General features: G+C 50.6%; 1 protein-coding gene across 2 annotated transcripts in view; it reads left to right on the plus strand.

Moving 5' to 3' along the window:
- robo2 (roundabout, axon guidance receptor, homolog 2 (Drosophila)) overlaps positions 1-23,826 on the plus strand; it is a 264,283-nt gene that overhangs the window by 209,057 nt on the left and 31,400 nt on the right. For both annotated transcript variants that reach the window (XM_052077678.1, XM_052077679.1), the window contains exons 14-16: positions 18,816-19,047; positions 22,744-22,868; positions 22,961-23,132. In XM_052077678.1, the coding sequence (XP_051933638.1) occupies positions 18,816-19,047; positions 22,744-22,868; positions 22,961-23,132 (529 nt within the window). The remainder of the gene's footprint in view (positions 1-18,815; positions 19,048-22,743; positions 22,869-22,960; positions 23,133-23,826) is intronic.

Here is a 23,826-nt window from a genome sequence, read left to right on the forward strand (position 1 = left end):
GCCGGCCATCCTGGAGTGCGTTCCTCCCCGAGGTCACCCCGAGCCCACCATCTACTGGAAGAAGGACAAAGTGCGCATCGAGGACAAGGACGACAGAGTCACGGTCGGTGCCCAACGCCAACCTCCTCAATCAAATCCCTGACCTCGAAAGACTCAAACAAAGCCTTGTGGTTTCAGATCCGCGGAGGGAAGCTGATGATCTCCAACACGAAGAAAAGCGACGCCGGCATGTACATTTGTGTGGGTACGAACATGGTGGGAGAGCGGGACAGCGAGACGGCACAAGTCACCGTGTTCGGTAAGCTTGATTTCCACCCGTCTTTCTCTTTCTCCGCGCAAAATTTCAAAAGGTTGGTTTTAGACATTTATTTTGTTCATTGATCATTTCTCGGGTCAAACGGACCCAGGAACATGATTGCTGTGGAATTTAGCAATCTTAGAAAATAACAAAAAAACAAAAAAAAGATGTTTATCAAAAATATTTGATCCTGCTGGCCCGGTCGTTTGCTTCCTTCAACGAGCAGCGCGCCACTTCTGAGCCGTGATCATTTTTGGTGTACCGTCGACAAAAACGTGACAGATGTCAAGGAAGGCTAAGCGGCAAACACCCACACGCGTGTTTTTCTGCATTTGCAGAGCGACCGACCTTCCTTCGCCGGCCCATCAACCAGGTGGTGTTGGAGGATGAGACAGTGGAGTTCCGCTGCCAGGTGACCGGAGACCCCCAGCCCAACGTTCGCTGGAGGAAGGACGACGTGGACGTCCCTCGCGGGAGGTAAGACAACCCGTGAGCTTCGAAATGAAAATAGCGCTCCTCCCACTTTTGGTAGCCTAGAATTTCCCAATAGCGATTGGTCAAAGCACTGGAATTTGATCCAAGTTGCCTCTTGGAACTACAATGGCTGACTTCCTGTTCCATATTTGGCATGGGTCATTTTCACACCCGGACTTGCCAGCTAGATTTTGGTGCTCAGAGTCCCTGCACCTAAATGGCAAAGAGCAGCGTCAGTGTCACAAGTGGACTGAAACGGGGGTTGCCTCACATGGTGATTGCATCACCCTCAAGGCTAAAGCGTGGGCGGCGTGTTTGCATCTGATAACGGTTGTTTTTTGTGGGTTCACTGTCTGCCAGACTTTTTTTTTTTTTTTTTTTTTAACGCATCGTGCCAAAGTAAACACGCATGGAGAAAAAAAAATTGTACACCAGTTGATGAAAGGCAGTTGGCTCTGGAAACGAGTCCAGAGAGGATGATGAGAGGTTTTTTTTCTTCCAGGGAAAAAAAAAGGATAAAACCACATAAAACTATCTTACCAGTCAATTGCAATCGAGTGAAACCTCAACTCAACTCAACTCAACTGTATTTATAGAACACTTAAAAACAGCCACTGCTGTCGACAAAGTGCTGTACATGAAGCTAATATCATACATACAACAATAAAACAATAAAACAATAAAACAATAAATGAATAAAGAATGTGATCCATTGCGGACTCCTGTAGGAAGTCAGCGTGGCTGAAATATTTTTTTTTCCACTACTCTGGCTGTTGCCGTCGTTTTACCTTGTTGACTGTGTTCAAAATAATAATTTTAAAAAATTAAACTACCACGGTATTATATAGGGGAATTATTGGGGGGAAAAATCATTCATGAAATATAACCCCCCTTCCCCCCAAAAACGAACTGAAACTGCATCTTGAGTTTTTAAAACTATTTATTTCGGTATTTCTGTACACCGGGCCCTGTCGAAACAAGGTCCTTAATTTTTTTTCTCACAAAATGTTCTTCAGAACATTTCTTTGCAGAAAATAAAAATGATCAAGATTCCCCCCTCCCCCCCAAAAACGAACTGAAACTGCATCTTGAGTTTATAAAACGATTTATTTCGGTATTTCTGTACACCAGGCCCTGTCGAAACAAGGTCCTTATTTTTTTTCTCACAAAATGTCCTTCCAAGCATTTCTTTGCAGAAAATACAAATGATCAAGATTGCCCGCCCCCACCAAAAAGCGGCAATGTTTGTTAAAAAAAGTTTTAAAAGAACCCTAGAAAAATGTGCCGCCGCCATTCCAAAACGAAATGGGACACGCTGCTTCATTTCTTTGCCGTTCAAATCTTTGTGAAGGAGGCGAGCTGGAGCCTCAGCTGAGGAAACAAAAGCCTTCATGTTCTCCGCTGCTGGATGCCATTGCGATCTTCTCCTTTCACGACCATCATCTCCATTGGAAGGCATTTGTAATTATTTTTTTTTTGGAACGGGGGGGGGGTGGTTGAAATATGATAACGGGCCAGTTGCTGCAATATAATCAGAAGCCCACAGAGGATTGCAGGCAGGCACGCACGCACGCATGCAGAAACAATTAAAAACGGCAATCTGCCACACGTCGGGGAAAAGATCCATAAACGGCAAATGAAGTTGTCAAGTCATAACAGATGCTTTGTTTTAACGGCCGGATGATCTTATATCTTCCGCGCCGGATGCGAGGACTATTATGGGATGGAGGCGAACGAAATCGGGGAGGGAGGGAGAACGCTGCGCCTGCAATATTAAAAAAAATTAAATAAAACACTGCTCAGGTGATGAGATGGCCCCCGCGTCTTTTTGGTTCTAATTGCACGTCCGTATGAGATGAGATTTGGATCTGGAGGGGAATCGTTTCTTGTTTTTGTTGATTGACTTCTTTTATCATTTCATCTGCTCAGGTTCATCTGCTCAGTGTGACGTATTTCATCCAAACATTTTTGAGCACGGGGCACAAACCATTTGAGTCATGGTAATATCAATCTTTCTCATATCATACCCCCCCTAGCCGCCCATGGGTGGCACAGTTATTGTGCTGGGGGTGGGTGTCCCAAGTGCCCACTTCACAGCGCAGATGTGCATTCCACTTGGGCGAGACTCTAAGGTGTGATTTATGCGCCACATTTAACGGGAATGACAGGAGACACATTGGTTAGCTATCAATGAAGTCCGCCGTGGCCATTCCCACAGCGGCGCAGCCCTCCCTCTCCCGCTTGTTTGCAAAACCCATCGCCGCACACCTCCGTCAGAAAAGCGCTTCTCTCGTCTTGGCACTCGTTGACATTACGGCAATGACGTGTTGGACGGTTGTCGACTTTGCTCCCGGGGCGCGCGTGCGTCCGTGCCCGCTCGGGAACGGCGAAAAATGAGAGCCGAGTTGTTGGCTGTGCTCTGCGGTGGCATTCCGGCTCTAATGGAAAACCGAGTTGTAGGCCAATAAAGAGCCACTGTTCCCTTGTTGTGGCCGCTTGCGTGCGGCCGCAGTCAGCTAGCTCGCAGGGATTCCGATTCCAATTTGGAAGATGACGACGACGTTTGGCTTTGCTCTTCGGAGGCAAAAGCAAGGCAAAGCCAAGCGCAAATGAGCAGATGATGGTCCAAAAGCTTTTCATTTCAATTTAGTGGGCGAAGGAAAGCACGAGGACACGGTTCTCGTTCCGCAAATAAGAAGGCGCTAGCGTCGCGTTAGCGCCTGAGAGCTTGCCGGCAAATTGTTTTGCAAGACGCCGCTTTCTGCTCTCCACAATACTTCCGTCGTATATTCAAATACATTCATTCAAATAATTATGGCTTTTTAAGTACCTGTGCTGAGAGAGGTGCAGCTGACAGTCTGCGAGCAGGAATGCCGCCTTTGAGCGAGAAATGTCACGCAAAAAATAATAATAATAAAAATTCAAAACACATTCCAGGGATCGGCGGCACGGGCTTAGCTTCTGTTGGCATGCGGCCATCAGGATTGTGACGTGCCGTGTACGTGCATCGTATAAGTACGACTGCTCGTATGGCTTGTCCAGCTGCTGGGGGTAATGGACCGCGGTGACAATGTTCCGGAAAGTATGGCCGCAAACTGCGCCTTCCCGCCAGATGCAATTGTCCAAAAGAATCTCCGGCGGTAAACGACTTGACTTTCCGACTGCCCTCCGTCACTGTTTTATCGACGACGTGGAATGAAATCCCGGCGCATCGGCCAAAAGCAACAACGCGCATTATAACGTACTCTCTTATGCTGCGTAACTTGTGAAAACACACACTACGCGTGATTGAGATTCATAGCGTCGTAAATCCAAATCATGCCTTTGTGAGTTCCAAAGGGGAATGAAATCTCGTTTACGTACAATTGCATACACTTCGGGGTCGGTGGGGTTGACGTTTTCTGTGGCTTGTTATCGGGTCGGAAATGCAGTCTCCCTTCGTGCGTGCCTGGAGAAGAAAAAATTGATTGAAGGTGCAAATCCACAAAGCAGTCCGGTGAAGCCATTTTTTTTCCGCCCTCTTTGTAAAGATAAAATATGCACTGAAGTCCGTCCCGATTTGCAGCACCCCTTCTTTGGGGTTGTGCCTGAGTTTATTCAAATCATCATAATCATAATGTGGTCACGAGCTATGGGCCGTGCCCGAAAGAACGAGATCCCGGATACAAGCGGCCGAAATGAGTTTTCTCCGCAGGGTGTCCGGGCTCTCCCTTAGAGATAAGGTGAGAAGATCAAGTGTAGTGTAGTGTAGAAGCTCGGTCATCCGGGAGGGGCTCCGAGTCGAGCCGCTTCTCCTCCACATCGAGAGGAGCCAGATGAGGTGGCTTGGGCATCTGATTCGGATGCCTCCTGAACCGCCTCCCTGGTGAGGTGTTCCGGTCATGTCCCACCAGGAGGAGACCCAGAGGAAGACCCAGGACATGCTGGAGAGACTACGTCACCCAGCTGGCCTGGGAACGCCTCGGGATCCCGCGGGGAGAGCTGGAAGAAGTAGCTAGGGAGAGGGAAGTCTGGGCTTCCCTGCTAAAGCTGTTGCCCCCGCGACCCGGCCCCGGATAAGCGGTAGAAGATGGATGGATGGAGCATAATGTGCATTTCAAAAGAAATCAAAGAGGCGTGACACTTTGAGAATAAGTCATCAAAACACAAACGTACATTCATCAACAAAAATTTCACATCCTGAAAATCCACGGCTTGATTACTTGACTTTGGAGTCGGCCGGTCCTCCATCACGCGTCTCCAGTTGGTCCAGAATGCCGCCGCTCGCCTCTTGACTGTCACTCGTAAGACGCTGGCATCCCTTCACTCGCCCATTTACGGATTTGTTTCAAATCCGGAAATGGCCTCGCCCCACATTACTACTCGGCGCTCCTCCGCCTACCCACCCCCACACACACACACACACACACACACACACACACACACACACACACACACACACACATGCAAATGAACAGCAGGAAGTTAAATCCTCACAGGAAGGCGTTTTCAACCTTAACGCCGATTCGTCCCAATGAGGCAGGAGGCCATCGGCGGACTTTGGATGTCCCCCGTTTTTTGTTTTGTAGAGCTGACGTTGCATCCGTTTATTCCCGACAGGTACGAAATCAAGTACGACAAGGACGACTACGTGCTGAGGGTGAAGAGGGCGTCGGTTAACGACGAGGGCACCTTCAGCTGCGTGGCGGAAAACCGCGTGGGCAAGCTGGAGGCCTCCGCCACCCTCGTCGTCAGAGGTAAGCGGCTGTCAGTCGCGTCCAAGGCCTCGGCTTGCTTTGAATCTCCGCATTCTGCAATGCTTTCACGTCTACCCGAACGCAAACCGGGATCCGTGACCGTTTGTCGGCCGTTCACCTTCTCGGGATTTTATATTGGTCCCACCGCTAACCTGGCAAAACCCAAATGCCAAGGTTTGCATTGACCGCTGATGCCCGCAAAGATGGCGGCATTGTACCAATCATTTGAATTGTTTACATTTCCGAGGTGGCCCCCGCTTTGCCCCTCCCTCCTTCCTCTTCTCCAGTTGTTGCCGCCTTCGCAATCTTCCAGTCGCCGGCGAAGCCGTTTCACAGTTTACCGGCGCACGCCGCCACTGCCCCACCTTGGGGGATTGCGAGGTTAATAAAAAGGTCCCAACCATCATTTCCCGTCGTTGTCGGCACTCCCGCCGCCATTAAACCCGACGTGTTGGGGGGGGGCGGGGGGCGCTTAAAGGCGGCACGAGTATGATGCAGGGGTGCTGTGCCTGGTTCCTGGGAAGCTCGGGATTTGAAATTGAAATAGCATTTTTGCAGCCGGGGTGGCCCGGTAGACCAGTGGTTAGCATGTCGGCTTCACAGTGCAAAGGTACCAGGTTCGATTCCAGCTCCGGCCTCCCTGTGTGGAGTTTGCATGTTCTCCCCGGGCCTGCGTGGGTTTTCTCCGGGTGCTCCGGTTTCCTCCCACATTCCAAAAACATGCATGGCAGGCTGATTGAACGCTCTAAATTGTCCCTAGGTGTGAGTGTGAGTGCGAATGGTTGTTCGTTTCTGTGTGCCCTGCGATTGGCTGGCAACCGATTCATGGTCAGGGTGTCCCCCGCCTACTGCCCGAAGACGGCTGGGATAGGCTCCAGCACCCCCCGCGACCCTGGTGAGGATTAAGCGGTTCGGAAAATGGATGGATGGATTTTTTTGCAAGCCACACGTAGCATTGGAGCATTCATCGGCGTACACGGAGAGGGTCCGGCGGCTGGCAGCTCGGCAGACGATTCGACCCACCAAAACTCTTTACACTGAACCCCTGCGTGAAATGATGTAAAGGACTGAAACTTAAACTCCCCTTTTCAAACCATCTAAGTGACTAAATCATGCCATCTCTTGAACAGCAAGATGCCTGGGGAGAAATAGGGGTAAACGATGGCTCAAGAGCAAAAGGATAGATTCCAATTAAAACAAACAAACAAAAATATCGGTCAAGAAGTCAAATCACAAATGCCAAAGCGTGAATTTGCAGGGGTTCACTGTCGTACAAATCGGACTTTCGCCGTCTTGCTTGCTTTCAACATGTCATTCATTCTGACTTTGATTTCTTTTTTTTTTCTTTTTGTATGTTTCTCTTCTATTTTTGTTGAACGTTTGTGTTTTCTTTCTTTTTTTTGTGTGTGTGTGTGTGTGTTCACCCCTCCATTGTCGTGTCTCCAGATGGCCGCGTGGGTAAGTCAACATTCTTCTGATTTGACTCCATCCCGCATGGCCTCTTTGCAACCCCGTGCACTTCATTTTTCACACTTTTCCCCCCGACAACACAGGACCCAATTGCATTTCTATCCCATTAGATGCGACTTTCACCCCAAAGGAAATAAACAGAAGTCGCAGTTCAACCTTTGAACTCGTGTTTCCTGTCTGTCTGTCTGTCCGTCCTTCCCTCCACTCCGAAGGCTATGACTCGTCATGAATTAAATATAGACACCGCACCGATCGTTTTTTTTTTTTTTTTTTCTGGGTAGGGTGACAGGATGCAGAATCTCCCATGTCATTAATGTGTTCCGAATCAAAACAGTCTCAGCTTTCCCTCAGCCGAGCTGGTGAAATGATCACGCGCTTACAACCAGCGATCGACCGCTTTTTCCAGCCCCGGGCACAAAGCAGTCAAAAACAAGAACGACCTCATAAAGACGTAAGAGAGTGAGGATGGCCGTTGCCGACGCCAAGGTGCATCCAGTCGTTTGGTTTGTGTTGATTTGAACGAATCGTGCTCAGCAAAGAATTGGCCAGAAGCTAAGGAAGCTACGCTAATCCCGACGCGGTTTGCGCTAAATGCTAACGGAACTAATTATGACACCTCGTCTTGTGTCGCAAACCACAGGCGCTTAACTAACACAGCATGAGAAGTGTCCCGGCTGGTCCAGCAAGATCCAATCATGGCATTCGGTCATAACGAACCAGTTGAGCGTAAACAGGATTTCAAAGTTGCTAATTTACGTAGCACATCGGCTTCTACTTCTCAAACGTCGAGTGTCCCGTCAATATAATTATTGCGTTTGTTTTGTTTGTGTGTGTTCCAAATATGACATATGGCCACTTTCTATGAACGCTGTTCGCAAACCATCATCCATAGAAATAGGACAAATGGTTGAAACATAAGGTTACTATTAAATTGAGCGCCTACGGGCTATGAGGATGTCTTAAAAAAAAAAAAAAAGAGATCGTGAGAAAGGACAAGACGGCCGGTGGCAGTTTTTTTTTTTTTTCATGTGTTTATGGATGCAGTGTGTGGGATGGCGGAAGGCGAGGGAGGCAGCTGAGTCCTCGCCAGAGCGTGATTTAGGAGCTCAGTATCAGTCGCGGGCTTTGAGAGCCACAAGATATCCGCGCCGCACAAGGCCAAGCGAGAAGGCTGTAAATCTGCGGCCATCTGTAGCCTTCCCAACTGTGTGTATCTTGCACAAATGCAACCACGCGCACGGATACGCGCGCCGGCGGAGGGATTACACGCCAAAAGCAGCCAAACGGGACCGAGTCGGGCCTTACTGGAACCAGCTGGCTTGTCAAACTTAAGAAGAAATGGGGGAGGGGGGGGGACACAATGTTGCAGTGCGCCTGAGCTCTCCTAAATCTCATTGCAATGTACGCAATCCAGTAGGATGTCGAGAAGCACCGGAAGTGGAGCAAACAAATCATTTTAATGCGAGCAGTCAATTGTCCGATAAATGAAAGACTTTTCCTATGAACACAGCAGTCAGATAGATTGTCTGGAAGAATTGTAAAGGTTCCAAAAGCGTTGACAGCGAGTTTTTGATCAAAAAGAGATTTATTAACAGAAACGCAAGACCGACAAAGTACAATAAAGGATGCTCGGAGCAAAGGCGCTTGCAAAAGGTCAGCAACGAGATCGACGTAAGTTGCTTGTTGGCGCAAGGACGAGAGAATCCAATCCACACAAACAAACCAAAATACGATGAAACAACCAGGCAAAAATGTCAAGGCACATCTAGAAAATGAAAAATTTGGAAACAGAGTTGTGAGCGAGGCTAATCATCCGACAGGGGCAGTCAGCTTGGCTTTCGGTAACGATGGAGACCAGTGCCACAGTGACAGACACCGAACTAGCGAGCGTCAACAGGGAAGTTCTACGTGACTTTGATGGACAGTCACAAATATTTTCAAATGTATATCAGCTTCTTGGGAAATCATAACGTCCCCTCACTTGCGATGGAGTCCGAGAGCAGGCCCACGGGCTACTCCGGAGGTCTCCGGAGTAGCCCGGTGACCGCCGGTCGACGGACTGGCGCGTTCGGCTTGAGACGGTGGCCGTTGGATTTTCCAGCGGGGCCTCTCGTTTACCTCTTGTTTACTTTCAAAGCGCCTCCGTCGAGTTGTCGGTGGCGAGACGTCTCACTCGGGCTCGATCGGCGATGCCTTACGACGGTTCGAGTATCGACCGCGTGCCGACTTGTTGCCGTTCCACTTCAAAGTTTGACGCTTGAGGGCCGGCAAGCAAATTCCCTTTTCCGCCGAATCGGCCCCTGTGTGCCCTCTTTCGGCACTTGTTTGTTTCTCAGGTGTCAAGTGGTGTTTTCTTCCCGATTGTCGATGTGACCGCCATTCATTCTTTGGATGAATGGCCAGCGTGGTTGCCTTGGCAACGGTAGCTGGCGTTCAAAGCGAAACCCGTAGATCAGACCGCATGGATTTTGCTTCGACCGCTTTGGTTGACCGTTGGCCTTTGCCATAAATCCCGCAGTAACCCGCCACTTGTGATCTTTGACGTCACTCGGCTGCGCCTTTGCTCACGCTAACGTTGAGGTTTTGAATTTCAGCCGCCCCGCAATTTGTCATCCGTCCGAGGGACCAGATCGTGGCCCAGGGACGCAGCGCCACCTTTCCGTGCGAGACCAAAGGCAACCCTCAACCTGCGGTATTTTGGCAGAAGGAAGGAAGTCAGGTAAGAGCAGTACCTCGCACATGAGGCGAAGCTCGGATCGCCCCCCCACCCCCCGTGACCCCCCGTACTGATAAGAACGATCCCATCTCTCACTGGAGCAGTTAAGCCATTCAAATAGCTGGCAACACTTGACAACAGCACCAATTAGGAGCCAGTCGGGGCTTGCCGATGAGCCCGGCGATATGATTCAGCCTCAAACGCACAAATTCACACGCTGGCGTGTAGCCTCCGGCCGGCCCGTCAAACTATTCCTCAGAAGAAGTGCGTGTCGTCGCTAGTCGGCGTGATGTTTACCGCTAAACCCCCCGACGTTGACTCACGAGTAAAAGAATATTTTGTCGAGTGTCTCGTTCCGCCAAGGTGCGATGCTAATTATCGACAGCCCAACCCAGCGTAATTAATTCAAGTCGGTGACAGAAAATAATGTTTCTTTCCCACCTTCTCCCTCGTTAGGATAACGGAAGTGTGGAACGCTCACGTGCGACGGACGTACTCATTTGTTCAGTGTATCATTTCACTTGTTGATGTGTCGCATTCAAGTGCTTAGCGCTAATTACATCGCATGTGTTTTGCTCTCCACCGGTGAAGAAGCCCGGGGGCACGTCACAAATCTGTACCTTATGGCCAACGCCGCTCGGTTGTAGCCATTGCCAAGAAAATGGCCGCCAGCTACCATGTAGAATGCCGAGCGTTTTTCTCTCGCAAGTCAAATCGGTTCTCGGGGCCGACACGTCACCCAACGCAACCGCTCGCAGTCCCCAATCAGCAAGCGATTCATTATCAGAATCTGATGCTGATAACAGGGCGGCCCGGTAGTCCAGTGGTTAGCACGTCGGCTTCACAGTGCAGAGGTACCGGGTTCGATTCCAGCTCCGGCCTCCCTGTGTGGAGTTTGCATGTTCTGCGTGGGTTTTCTCCGGGTGCTCCGGTTGCCTCCCCGTTCCAAAAACATGCATGGCAGGCTGATTGGATGCTCTAAATTGTCCCTAGGTGTGAGTGTGAGCGTGGATGGTTGTTCGTCTATGTGTGCCCTGCGATTGGCTGGCAACCGATTCAGGGTGTCCCCCGCCTACTGCCCGGAGACGGCTGGGATGGGCTCCAGCACCCCCCGCGACCCTAGTGAGGATCAAGCGGTACGGAAGATGAATGAATGAATGATGCTGATAACGAGTCCTTCCAACAATGAAGCCCAGCGTAGCGTTTGGCTTTGACGCACTTGTGTTTTCATGCTAGCGAATGACAGATCTGCCGAGTCACGGGCCCTTGCGCTGGTGCAAACTTGACCGAAATGGACAGAAAAGACGGTTGGTATTCAATTCTTGGTGTTCCCGTTGACTAATTGGGGCCCTCGCATCTGTCTCGCCGCAGAATTTGCTGTTCCCCAACCAGCCGCAGCAGCCCAACGGCCGCTTCTCGGTGTCGCCCGGCGGCGCCCTCACCATCGCCTCGGTGCAGCGGGCCGACGCCGGCTACTACATCTGCCAGGCGCTGACCGTCGCCGGCAGTATCCTGGCCAAGGCGCAGCTGGAAGTCACCGATGGTAAAGCTCCTGTTTCACTCCAATTTCCATCCCCCGCGGCCACACGAAGAAGTAACCCCAACGTTCCAAATGGAATAGAAAGTATCGTGTTCGTGTGGAAAAGCAAAAAACGGTTCATATTCTTCCTCTCGGTGGCTTGGCAATTTGTTAATTCTCGAAGGATCCGCTTGCCTACCGGGCTTTGGTTGCAGTTCAACCATCGCAACTGTCAAATACATATCGGTATACATCTAATATACAGCTGGCACCGTCCGGTGGATATTCATTCGCTGCTGATAATTCCTGGAAAAGTTTCTAGCGCGATATGGATGAATTTGACGTTTGATTGCTTCAAGAAACAGTCCCATTTGAATTGGCTAGCACGACCGATTCCGAAGACCCCAACAGAAAGCGCAGGCAGCGCGATCCGATATCTGGTGCTTTCAAAACACCTGTGGCGGAAACCAAAGCGCTTTCCAGAACAGCGCACGCGGGCTGAAGTCCGATCAGGCCAAAATATTAGACAAGAGTAAACACCCGCATGGGGTATTTGAAGTATGGCTGCGCTTATTGGATATTTTGGCTATTTCAGATGTTCAACTCGTCGCCGATGCTTTAGTGGCACACTTGTGAATTTTTCAACTGACCGGCGACCAGTTTAGGGTGTAGTCCGTCTTCTGCCCCAAGTCGGTCCCCGCGACCCTTGTTGGATAAGCGCTGTTGAAAATGGATGTTCAGCTCCAAATTCAATCGAATAATCGAGTAAATGTCGGGATGTCAACTGTCAACGGAGTTTCAGCGCTTCTGCTAGTGTCCCGTTACAAGTCGGAGTGCAACGTCACCGCCTCAAAGAGGAACGAACGCATCGCCCTTGAGTTCAAGTTTAACGATCGGCTCTGATTGCGGCGAGAGAGACGACCGTCCTCCCGTCTGGCCGGGAAGTTAGAATGAACATCCGCGCCGACACGGTAGGAGAGGAAGAACGGGCTGTAGAGGGGGGCGGGGAGGTCAGGGCCACACCCGCTGTAGCCACGGCGGCCGCTGCGTGATTTACCGGCAGGTTCAAGGAGACCCCGTAATGAGAAATTCCTGATCCGGAAACCCAAGGCCCCGCGGTCCGGCTTCCGTCAGCACATCCATCAGGCTCGGAATGCGGCCCCGCCCGGGTTCCCGGAACGCACGGCCGCATCCTCATCCGAGCCCTTTGCCGTCCATACGCGGCCTCCTCGTCGGCCTGGTGGTCTTTCAAAACACTAAAGGGGGAGTGTGTGGATAAGAAGCAGCTGCGTCTCGCTGCCTTTGTCTGATTTACATCTCGCAATAATTTCAGACCTCTCCCCCAGGCCGGCCGAGCGGCACGACATAATGCGGCTGAACTGGATAATCGTGAGCAAATTGGAGTCGGTAACTCACCCGCGCCCGACAATTGAACGGCACTCGCCGTAGGACTCGCCGCCACGATAAAACGGCGGCCACACATCGGGGGTGCCGCATACTGCTTATCATTTGAAAGAATCGTGGTGCGATTGTCCAAGAAAGGTAAAGGGCAAAGGTCAGGCAGACGGAATCCCGCCACCCCACCGACGCGATACTGGCTTTACGGCGTCCGCTCACGGTGCGGTTTCTCCTTTCGCAGTCCTGTCGGACAGACCGCCGCCCATCATCCGCCAGGGGCCCTCCAACCAGACGTTGGGCGTGGACGGCGTGGCCCTGCTCAAGTGCCAGGCGTCGGGGGACCCCATCCCTTCGGTCAGCTGGCTCAAGGACGGCGTCAGTCTGCTGGGGAAAGACCCCCGCATGTCCCTGCAGGAATTAGGCAGCCTGCAGATCACCAACATCAAGGTACCCTTTCTCAATATCGACTGTATCTCTCACAGAGAGGGAGAGAGAGCGTGCTAACGAACAAAATTGATAAAACTGAAACACACACAACACACACACACACAACACAGCATCAAGTAGATTGACAGGAGGACATCTTGAAAAGATGAATAGGCTGCATTGATTTTGGGCCTTAATAGTTTGATGGGATTACTGAGTGGAGCGGCAGCTCAAACAGGACCGGGCACTGCGGCCTTGGATGGCCTCCAGCCGGAGTCCCCGCACTGCACACACACACACTTTTCAAGTAGATTAAATGCAAAGCCCGCACCTTCCTTTCCCCACTCTGAAGCCTCGGCGGAATATCAATTTATACTTGATGACATGTCTGACGACGACGACATGTTATTGAATAAATGGAAAGAACACACGCAGGCTAAACAAAGCCGCGAGACGGGACGGACGGACGGACGAGCCAGCTGTCGTCGACCCGGGGGCCGCTGCGGCCGGGCCTAAATGAATTAGCTTTGTTGTGGTCGGCGCGACGCTCGCCGAAATGAGGAGGAGGAGGGCTGGAGCGCTGATGCGAGGGCGCCGAGTGGCAAATGAAATTCATTAGGAAATTAGCGTCAGCGCCGGCGAAGCGAGATTCGCTCGTAAAAGTCGCCGCCGGCGCTTTAACGGCACTCGGACGCCAGCCTTTTTCCGAGAAGTGCTTCGCGTCCGTGACGTCATCAGCGGCGGCCAATGGGATTTGAGTCAAGATGTTTGTACCAATACCAATAACAGGGATGGGGTGCTGGCCCATCGCTAACATTAGCGAGACAAATTTTTTTTGTTTGTTTGTTTTCTTCTCAAGCTGTCCGACTCGGGCATCTACACGTGCGTGGCCACCAGCTCCAGCGGAGAGACTTCATGGAGCGCTTTTCTTGAGGTCAAAGGTACGCGGCCGCTTTCTGACACGGGTTTCAATTTGCTCAGAGTGTATTGACACTCAACTCTAGCCAAGAGATATCCAAACTACGGCCCGGGGGCTTTCTGCGGCCCGCTCCATGACAAAAACGTATCAACATCAGCCTAAAAATGCAAAACCTAACTCATTTAAAACTATCTTGAAACATTGGCCTCATCCTTGTTGAAATAAGGCCAGGTGTCCGCATACGAGCCCATCTTGACTCGAAACCTGAGCCTTGAGTTGAAACCGAAACTTGAAAACTTTTTTCATTTTGGTGCAGATTTGATTATTTTTAGTATTCATTTTTATTTTATTTTTTCCTTTACGTTTCTTGAACAAAAATGTCTTTTTCCGCTGTGCTAGTTTTAGTTCTTCCATTCGTTTTCGTGAATTATGATAACCTCGACCCCTAGCTAGACACGCTACCCAGCCACAACCCCCCCACCCCATTCCCCGAACTCCCAAATCTAGCCATCTAGGACTTGCTTTTCTGAAACGTATGCCGTGACGTTGTGTAGAAGCTGGCGGCGCAGCGCTCCCAAAGAACCATGACGACGCCGACCTCCCGGGCCCGCCCTCCAAGCCGCAGGTGACCGACGTCACCAAGAGCAGCGTGTCCCTGTCCTGGCAGGCCGGCTTGGCCGGCGCCTCGCCCGTCGGCTCCTTTGTCATCGAGGCTTTCAGGTTTGTGCGCCGCCTGATTGATGCGCTTGGCGCACACGTGACTCCTGATCGCATTTATTGTTGCGCAATATTTGGCCTCTCGGTTTTGTGGATAACGGCACCTTTGACAGTTTTTTCGGGGTTTTTTTGGGTGACACCTTCATCAAAAAAACAAGGATTTTTTGGGGGGGGGGTCAGAATAATTTCTTTACAGATGTACAACAAAAGAAACGCTCTGTGAGGTGACCATTTGCACTGCCACTATGGCAGTGGTGCCCAAACTACGGCTGAGGGGCCATTTGTGTCCTGCCATCCATTTTTTTTGCGACACCGGCGTCGTCACTCATACGGCCGTATTTGTCATTTCCCCTCGCAGCCAGTCGGTGAGCAACAGCTGGCAAACGGTGGCCGATCACGTGCGGACCACCCAGTTCACCGTCAAGGGTCTACGGCCCAACACCATCTACCTGTTCATGGTCCGAGCGGTCAACGGCCAGGGCGTGAGCGACCCGAGTCCCATGTCGGAACCTGTCAGAACGCAAGGTGGGTCGTCAACTCCGGCGAGCGTTGCGAAATACTTTTGCAGAGGTCAAACAGGGCCATCTCGACCCCCCCCCCCCCCCCCCCCCCGCCTCATTACGGCCGACGCTTAAGCAATTACGTGAAGTGAGCACGTCTCCTCTCGGGTTCCCGGCATGTTAACTAATATAACGGGCACAAAGCACTGCCTCCCGGCACGTCGGAGATTTTATTACAGCGGCGTCTCCTGATTACATTGAGATGGTAATCAGTCTTTGGGCTAAATGCCGTCGAGGCGAGTGCGTGCGCTTCATAAAAAAAGATGAGTGCGTTTCGACTTTTTCATCCTGGAGACGGGACAGGCTTCCGAGTGATGGATAGATCTGTTTATTGACACTCGCAATTTTTTTTCAACCGTGTTTTTTAACCCATCTTGCGTGATTGCTGTGGATATGATTTGTGACTTTTGAAAAGTAATCTTCAGTGATGGTGATTTTTTTTTTTTGCTCTGTAAATTAAAAATGCATAAAGAAGTGGAAAACGTCAGCAGGTATTTGGTTCATGTTTTTGTGCGGTCGGATGACGAAAAACTATTTTGCTTGCTTAAAAAACCCAATTTTGATACATCGGTCCATCGCTCATTAACATTTCTGGTGGAGTAAGGTAACAAAACGAAGATTTGGAAGCCTATGGATGACAGCCTAGCCCTGTCATCCATAGGCTAGGCTGCACTCTGGTTTTCACACTTCTGACTCGTACACATTTTTTATTTTTGTATTTCTTTCTTCAGCCCAAATCCAGACGCAGCTAATCGTTGTTAGCCGCTCGCTGTGCTATCGTCGGAAGCACCATGACAGAGAAGGTCAAACAAACGCTTAATGTGCCGTGCTTCTTCGTTGAAAATGATTTACTGATTTTTTTATTTTTTTTTTTTGCGGGTGTGGGGGGGTTTTACTGAAACCAGGTGTGGTTTTCGGCACGGTAGGGATAGCAGACTGTCAAAAGTCCTCTGTAAATTGGCACTTTGGAAGACGAGATGTCAAAAAGACGATTAGCCGACACGCACTCGGCGTCATCGAGATGACAAATGGTTGCGACCGCTCTTCTCTGGCCTCCCCCCCGCAGACATCAGTCCTCCGGCTCAGGGCGTGGACCACCGGCACGTGCAGAAAGAGCTGGGCGAGGTCATCGTTCGCTTGCACAACCCTGTGGTGTTGAGTCCTACGGCCATCCAGGTCACCTGGACGGTGAGTTCACGGAACCAAATGCGGGCGGCGTTTTTTTTTCTGATCAGCGCGTTGCGATACGGACGCAGGAATTCCTTTTCAGCCTTGGCGGAGGTTGACACTCTCGCGAGCATCATCAGAAGTTCACTTGATTACGAAATCCAATGTTGTCAACCAAGGCTAACAAGCCCGAAGAAGTCAAATTAATGTTCAGTCCTGATTTCGCCTGTTTTTTTTTCATATCGATCACAAACAATTCTCCAACCACTATTAATCATAAGTAATTAAATTCTAAAGGCCGTTTTCATGGGCGGCCCGGTAGTCCAGTGGTTAGCACGTCGGCTTCACAGTACAGAGGTACCGGGTTCGATTCCAGCTCCGGCCTCCCTGTGTGGAGTTTGCATGTTCTTCCCGGGCCTGCGTGGGTTTTCTCCGGGTGCTCCGGTTTCCTCCCACATTCCAAAAACATGCGTGGTAGGCTGATTGGACGCTCTAAATTGTCCCTAGGTGTGAGTGTGAGTGTGAGTGTGAATGGTTGTTCGTTTCTGTGTGCCCTGCAATTGGCTGGCAACCGATTCAGGGTGTCCCCCGCCTATTGCCCGAAGACAGCTGGGATAGGCTCCAGCCCCCCCCCCCCGCCCCCCCCCCCCGCGACCCTAGTGAGGATCAAGCGGCTCGGAAGATGAATGAATGAATGAATGCCGTTTTCATATGAGAATTCAACTTATGAAGACACACAAAAAAAATTCCAAACACACCAAATATTGTGTTTTTTCTTTTTTTAATTGGATTCTAGAAAAATGTCAATTTCATTGCCTGTAAATGGACAGAAACTCGTTGCAAATGGCGTCTTTAAGATGCGGCAGAACCGGCTAGAAATGTATCGAAACATCCGGTTGTTGATCCATCTTGCTTTTATGACGTGAGACGCATGACAGAAATGAATGTTTATGGTAATAAAGTGTTTAGCAAACAGTATTTTTCCTGCAATGATATGATGATGCATTTATCTTCCTTTCTTCGGCGTGTGTGCAAAGCGCTTCCATTTCACAACATCAGCGCATTCCGCCGCATGTGACAAATTACCGAGCAGCTACAAACTCGTCCAATGTAATTTTTCCCTTTTTTTTATATGTATGTATATATTTTTTATTATTTGGATAAATCACAAGAACACACACGCATATGCATCTATTATTGATGCATGTGTGTGTGAGGTGTGGGTGTTTTGGGGGGAGGGGGGGGGTTGTTTCCATTTCCAAACTGGTGCCACATTAGCAGTTTTCCTGCTGACATGTTTATTTACCCGAGTAATAAGTCTCACCTCAGGACTCGCCTCAGCTAATTTAAGGCAAAATCTTTTTTTTTTTTCTCATTACGACACCGACATCCAATCAACTCCAAACGCGACAACCCTCATCAATCAGCCTGCGACGCACCTTCCGTAAACAACCGCAACCTCCGCTCAGAGATCTTTTATATTCCCAAATCATTCCATTAATAAGTCAGCCGATGCCATTTGGCTGATTTACTCTGGCAGGGGGGGGGGGAGCATGTGTTTAATATGTCGTTTGGAAAGCTGGGCTTTTGCTTGTATTGTTAACAGGCCATTACGATGAATGATGTGGCCATTGGCCTGGCGCTATGAGCTGAGGTGGGCGGGGCGGGGGGGGTGTCTTCTCGTCCGAGGGGGGGTTCTTTTCTCTATTTGATGGCACACATTTGCTATTATCGCTGTGACTTTGTGTTGGTAGATGCTGGTTGGTATTTCGAATGCACGCATGCGTCCTTCAAAACGCCGTTAAGGGGGGGGGGGGGTGATTCGTTCGGCAGGCGACACGCGCGTTCATGTCAGAGTGTTCATTAAGCTAAGCGACGATGTAGCTGGTGATAAAAGCGGCCATTGCCTCCGAAGCAATCCGAGAGTGTACGTGAGCGCCCCCCCCCCCCCAAAAAAAAGAAAAACGGAAAATGCTCCATCCCCTCTGAGGCCACTTGAAGATTTGAAAACAAATCATAGGATCTTAAAAGGAAGCCAGTACCAGTACCTGGAGCCCATCCCAGCCGTCTTCGGGCAGTAGGCGGGGGACACCCTGAATCGGTTGCCAGCCAATCGCAGGGCACACAGAAACGAACAACCACTCACACTCACACTCACACCTAGGGACAATTTAGAGCGTCCAATCAGCCTGCCACGCATGTTTTTGGAATGTGGGAGGAAACCGGAGCACCCGGAGAAAACCCACGCAGGCCCGGGGAGAACATGCAAACTCCACACAGGGAGCCCGGAGCTGGAATCGAACCTGGTACCTTTGCACTGTGATTTGTGATGATGATGAGGGTTCCCGTTGATGACGTCAACGGCGTTGAGGGAGTTAAACGACGGCGACCGATCTTTTTCTGGTCTTTTTTCAGCTGGATCGCCAGTCGCAATTCATCCAAGGCTACCGAGTTCTATACAGGCAGACGTCGGGGCTGCCCTCGCCGGGACACTGGCGGACGCAGGACGTGAAGGTGCCGTCGGAGCGTAGCGCCGTCCTTTCGTCTCTGAAGAAGGGCGTCGTGTACGAGATCAAGGCGCGGCCTTACTTCAACGACTTCCAAGGCATGGACAGCGAATCCAAGACGGCGCGGACCACCGAGGAAGGTAGGGAGGGCTAAGAGTGATGCGCTTCGTTGCGGGATGCGACGGCTGACTCATGACCACCCCGGGCAGGCGTTTGTCATCGCTCTCAGATACTGAGACAAAATACGTGTTTTTTTTTTGGTTCGTTTTTGCCTGCCGTGACTTTTTTTTTCCCCCCCCGGGGAATTGTTTACAAGTGTGTGTGGGGCGCTTGTGTGTCCTGACTGCTAATCCATCAGCCGGCAGGCGCGGGCCTGAGGTGTGATTGGAGGACGAACGCAGACTGTCATGTGAGGATGACGGGCGCCCGTGATTCAGACGAGCTTTGACAAGGCCACGGAGCGGCGTGGCGCATCAAAACAAGTCTGCGCGCGCTGGAACTTTTGACCCACCTCAGAAATTGCGTTTTTTGCAAAATGCTAACGACCGATTCCAACTTTTTCAGACTGCCCAAGACTCACTTGCGCGGTAGCGCCCCCTGGAGAAGCTCAGAAATTTAGCATCGTTCACCAATTTGACCCATTTACCGAGGCCTGAAAGTTGACAGGCTAGCAGACGTTGCGGGCAAATTCCGAGGCTAGTAACCGCTCAGATCAGAAGCAGGTATACTTGAGAGGACGCCATTTTTCTTTTTTTTTCTTGTCTGTCATCTAATTTCGGCAGAGAAATGAAGTCAAACTTTCATGATTATTTTGGGAGGAGTGAAAAAATAAAATCTAGTGAAACGTCGGAAAATACGAGAGAAAAAAAGTGACAGAAATATAGATTGTCGTTTTTATTCATAGGATGAAAGACAAACGAAGCTAATCTGAACCCCCCAGGATCGAAAATGCACATTTGAAAACCTCTCCAGCTGGGGTATGCGGAACTCTCATCAAGTTTGCTAAGCTGTACAGTACATGAAACGTGCTTCATTTAGGGTCCGAGTCCCCCCTCCCTCCGCCCCCCCCCTACCAAAAACTCAATCTTTGCCGACATCAGCCTGATTTTGTCAAGACACATGACGTGTTTCTCACACTAGTTATTGTAGAAAGCCACAAGCATCAAATCGTGGCAGCAAAGAAGTAAATGCTAACTTCCTTAGCATCCGCAGAAGGTGCAACTCTTCATTTTACGCTCAATTGAAAGCGCTCCGGAGGGATTTGGCTTAGGAATAATGACGTTTCCCGCTGCCCAAATGAGTTGTGAGCAAAGTTGTTGTTTTTTTTTTCTTTTTTTGGAAGCGAAATAGCTCGGGGCGGTAGCGACTCGCTATCACCCCCTCGAGTTGCATTGCGGTATTTCCATCCAATTAGTCAAATATGTCTTTTGTGGGGCTTGCGCAATGTCGTGAACGCAGGGGATTTTCCAAAACATGTTGTTGGCCCCCGCTTTTGAAAAGTCACTCCTTTAATTGCGCCGTTGCGGTTGCGCTTGAACAGAATCAGTCATCGGTGCCGTCGGCCGTCAAATATTCGTCACTTGCTTATGCTGCAGGCTTGTGCTTGTCGTGGTTCTCTTTCTATTCTGTGCAGTTTCAACTTCAAAGTTAAACACAACTGAACTGTGCTTAGGCAGCCCACCCAGCGCACACGGACTGTGTCCTCCAGGCTCTGTTTATTGCAAGGGTGCAGCTGTTATGTATATAAACTGGCCACCATCTTTGTGGAGCTTCCTAAAAAAACACAAAGAGCGTTTCTAAAATTCTCCGTTCAAAACAAAATGTCCGACGAATGTCCGACGAATGTCCGAAGGCTTATTCTATGGCACACTCGCAATTAACGTTTCATGTACGCTATTTAAATACAGTTTAACTCTACTTTTGGGACAGATTTTGTGATTTAAAAAAATGAAGAAAAATCCTCAAAAAAGCCCCCCCCCCCAAAAAAAAAAAAAAAAATCTGACAAAAACTCATTTTCTCTGGAATCGTCCGATTTTCTTCAGGCTGAAGTGCCCATTCCACTCACAATCAATATTTTGCATCCTTTTCATTTTTTGGTAAATCTTGTCGCGACGCTAATTCTCGTGAATGAGGCAGTTACGAGTTGCGTAGCAAATTCGAGTGATTCGGCTGAAGTGACGATTAACCGCATTCACCATCGCTCACTCATTCCTTTCCCTTGAATCACGACAAAGAGATTTTTTTTTGGGTGGACATTTAGGGAGCGATCTCGGTGCACAAGTTGAAGAGGCAAATTGAGAAATCTTGTCAGGTTGCTCATAGGAGTCATTAGACCATCGCGTTTCCGTTCCGAGTCGCCTTGAAATCTCCCGGCACGACGTCAACGCGCCGATCAGGTTGTTGCGGCGACCGAAGGCCATCTCGCCTCAGCGCGCGGAGGCTCGTGCGTGTTTGTTCACATCCCGTCAGGATGACAGGTCCATTTATTTCCCGCCGTTCCTCCAAGGCACCGCGTCTCCGGTGTCGCGGCGTGCGGACCGCTCTAGCGGAACTGTCGTCAAACGCGGAAGAAAACGGCGATGAGAAAGCACGCCAAGCCACCCCCCCCCGCCCCAAGGCCGGCCGGAAACCTGCATGTCGGCGCCATGACAAGCGGAGATAACTCCCTCGGAGTGATTGAGCGCTTTCTATTTTGGTCCCAAACCCCCCGCCGTCAAGCTCGCTCCGAACCGGCGGGCCGTCCGAGATGGCGGCTCGCCGGCTCACTCCGAGATGCTCGATGGAGAAGTCAGCTTTTGGGAGTGATTAAAACTTTGTGCCAAGCATTAGCCAGCGCGCTTGCAGATTTCCCTTGCAGTGGGTTTAACCGCGAGTGAGGGACCGGGAATTAGCGGACCTAGCACAGCCTGGTTCTTGGCCCCCATGAGCAAGTCTTTTTTTTTTTTTTTCGCCGCATATGCGTTTCCGCGCGCGTGCACGTCGGTGATATGATTAGTTTGTATTTCTTCATTATCCAGAACGGCGTTGGCGCCGACGTGAGAGACAGGAGGTCACATTTGCGGCTGCCGTACATCACGCGGCTAATGGCTCTATTAGCGCCCCCTCTGAGGGCGGCCTCTAATGAAAAATGGGAATTGTTTAGCGCAAATATGCATGCTAATAAGCCGCTAAATCATTCATACCATTAACTTTGAACGACATTGCCCGCCGCACGCCGCGACGTCACCTGCGCCCAATGCGGCCGTTTGATCAGATTCTCCGCGGGTAGATTGTTTCTAATCTGCCGGAGGTGGCGGCTTCATAACGGGGGCCATTCATCTCGGGAACCCGAGGCCGGCCGGCGGCGCTGAGGGATGAGCTCAGATTTACTGGCTGACAAGTGCCATTTTGGATGGAGGCGAGGTGAGCCGGAGTCGCCGCGCGAGTAATTGACCTGTCAGGATTGGGAGCTTTTGCTTCCGCCCCGGCTGCGTAAACGAGAAAACATGACTTTTCATACTTTGCGTTGCCAAACTGCTGTTTATTTCCTGAATCTCTTCAAAAACAAGAGCGTTCACCAAGGTGGAGACAATAAGTCCGCCATGATCGGCGTATGAGATGAAATTCAGTATGTAAGGACCAGAGCCCTGCCGGAAAATGTGAAGTATGTCGCTCCCCCCACCCCCCCCCCGACCCCCCAAAGATCTTTCCCTGACTTCAACATAGTTGCTTGTTACCACAGCATTATTTATTTGGAATGAACTCGATACGGCTACTGTCCATCTCCCTCGTGAACAAGACCCCGAATTTCATGAGTCATTGCCCCCCCACCCCCCTCTCCCTCCATTGTGCCCAGCTCCCAGCGCGCCCCCTCAGCAGGTTACCGTCCTCACCGTTGGAAACCAGAACAGCACTTCGATCAGCATCTCCTGGGACCCCCCTCCGCCGGACCATCAGAACGGTATCGTCCAAGAGTACAAGGTAAGAGTTCACAACGCGCCAAAACCGAGACTCGGCGGCTCTGCGGCGCAACCTCGATGGCCTTTGGTCGACGCCTCTTTCTTGTCCTCCAGATCTGGTGCCTCGGGAACGAGACGCGCTTCCACGTCAACAAGACGGTGGACGCCGCCATTCGCTCGGTGGTGGTGGGCGGGCTGCAGGTGGGGGTGCTGTACCGCGTCGAAGTGGCCGCCAGCACCGGCGCCGGGGTGGGAGTGAGGAGCGAACCCCAGTCCATTATTATTGGTAAGGACTTTGGACAAGGGGAAACAAATCTGGATACACGCAGACTTCTTTGCAGGCTCGGGTGTCAAGGAACTTTGAAATCAGAGGTTCAAGCCAAGATTAGGATTCCAAGTTTGAGTTTTAGGTCGAAAAGGGTTACGGTTTCAAGCACCCGGGAGCATTTCAAGAAAAAGTTCAGTTCTCCCAAAAACGGCTTCCATTTGAAAGGAGGTTTTCAAGTCAGGTTTGGGCTTGCCAATTTGGGTTTCCTGCCAAGGTACCAGTTTCAAAGTAGGGTTTCGAGCGTTGTCTTGGCTTTCAAAAAGGCTTAGGGTTTGACCTCGGGTTTGCGCTTTTAAAGTAGTCTTTGAAGCCTTTGTCTGGCTTTCAAACAAGGGTCTCACGTCACAATTTGGGGATTCAGAGTAGGCTTCTCAGTCTTGGCGAAGGTTTCAAACAAGGGTTTCGGGTTTCCAATGTGGTGGAGGGTTTTTTCAAAGTAGGCTTTGAAGCTTGCTCGAGATGAAAGCTCAGGTGGACCTAATGAAGTGTCCACTAGGCTTTCCTGTGCCCCCCCCCCCACCCCCACCCCAATTATGATCCCAAACTCCGACTGCCTTATTTCCCCAGCGTGACTCCAACACAGCCCGAATCTCTCGTGGCAGGCGCCGTCTAAAGTGTCAAGCGCGTGAACGGGCCCGGACACAGCGGCCAT

This window comes from Hippocampus zosterae, chromosome 10, assembly GCF_025434085.1.
Source record: "Hippocampus zosterae strain Florida chromosome 10, ASM2543408v3, whole genome shotgun sequence".
Classification (NCBI taxonomy): Eukaryota; Metazoa; Chordata; class Actinopteri; order Syngnathiformes; family Syngnathidae; genus Hippocampus; species Hippocampus zosterae.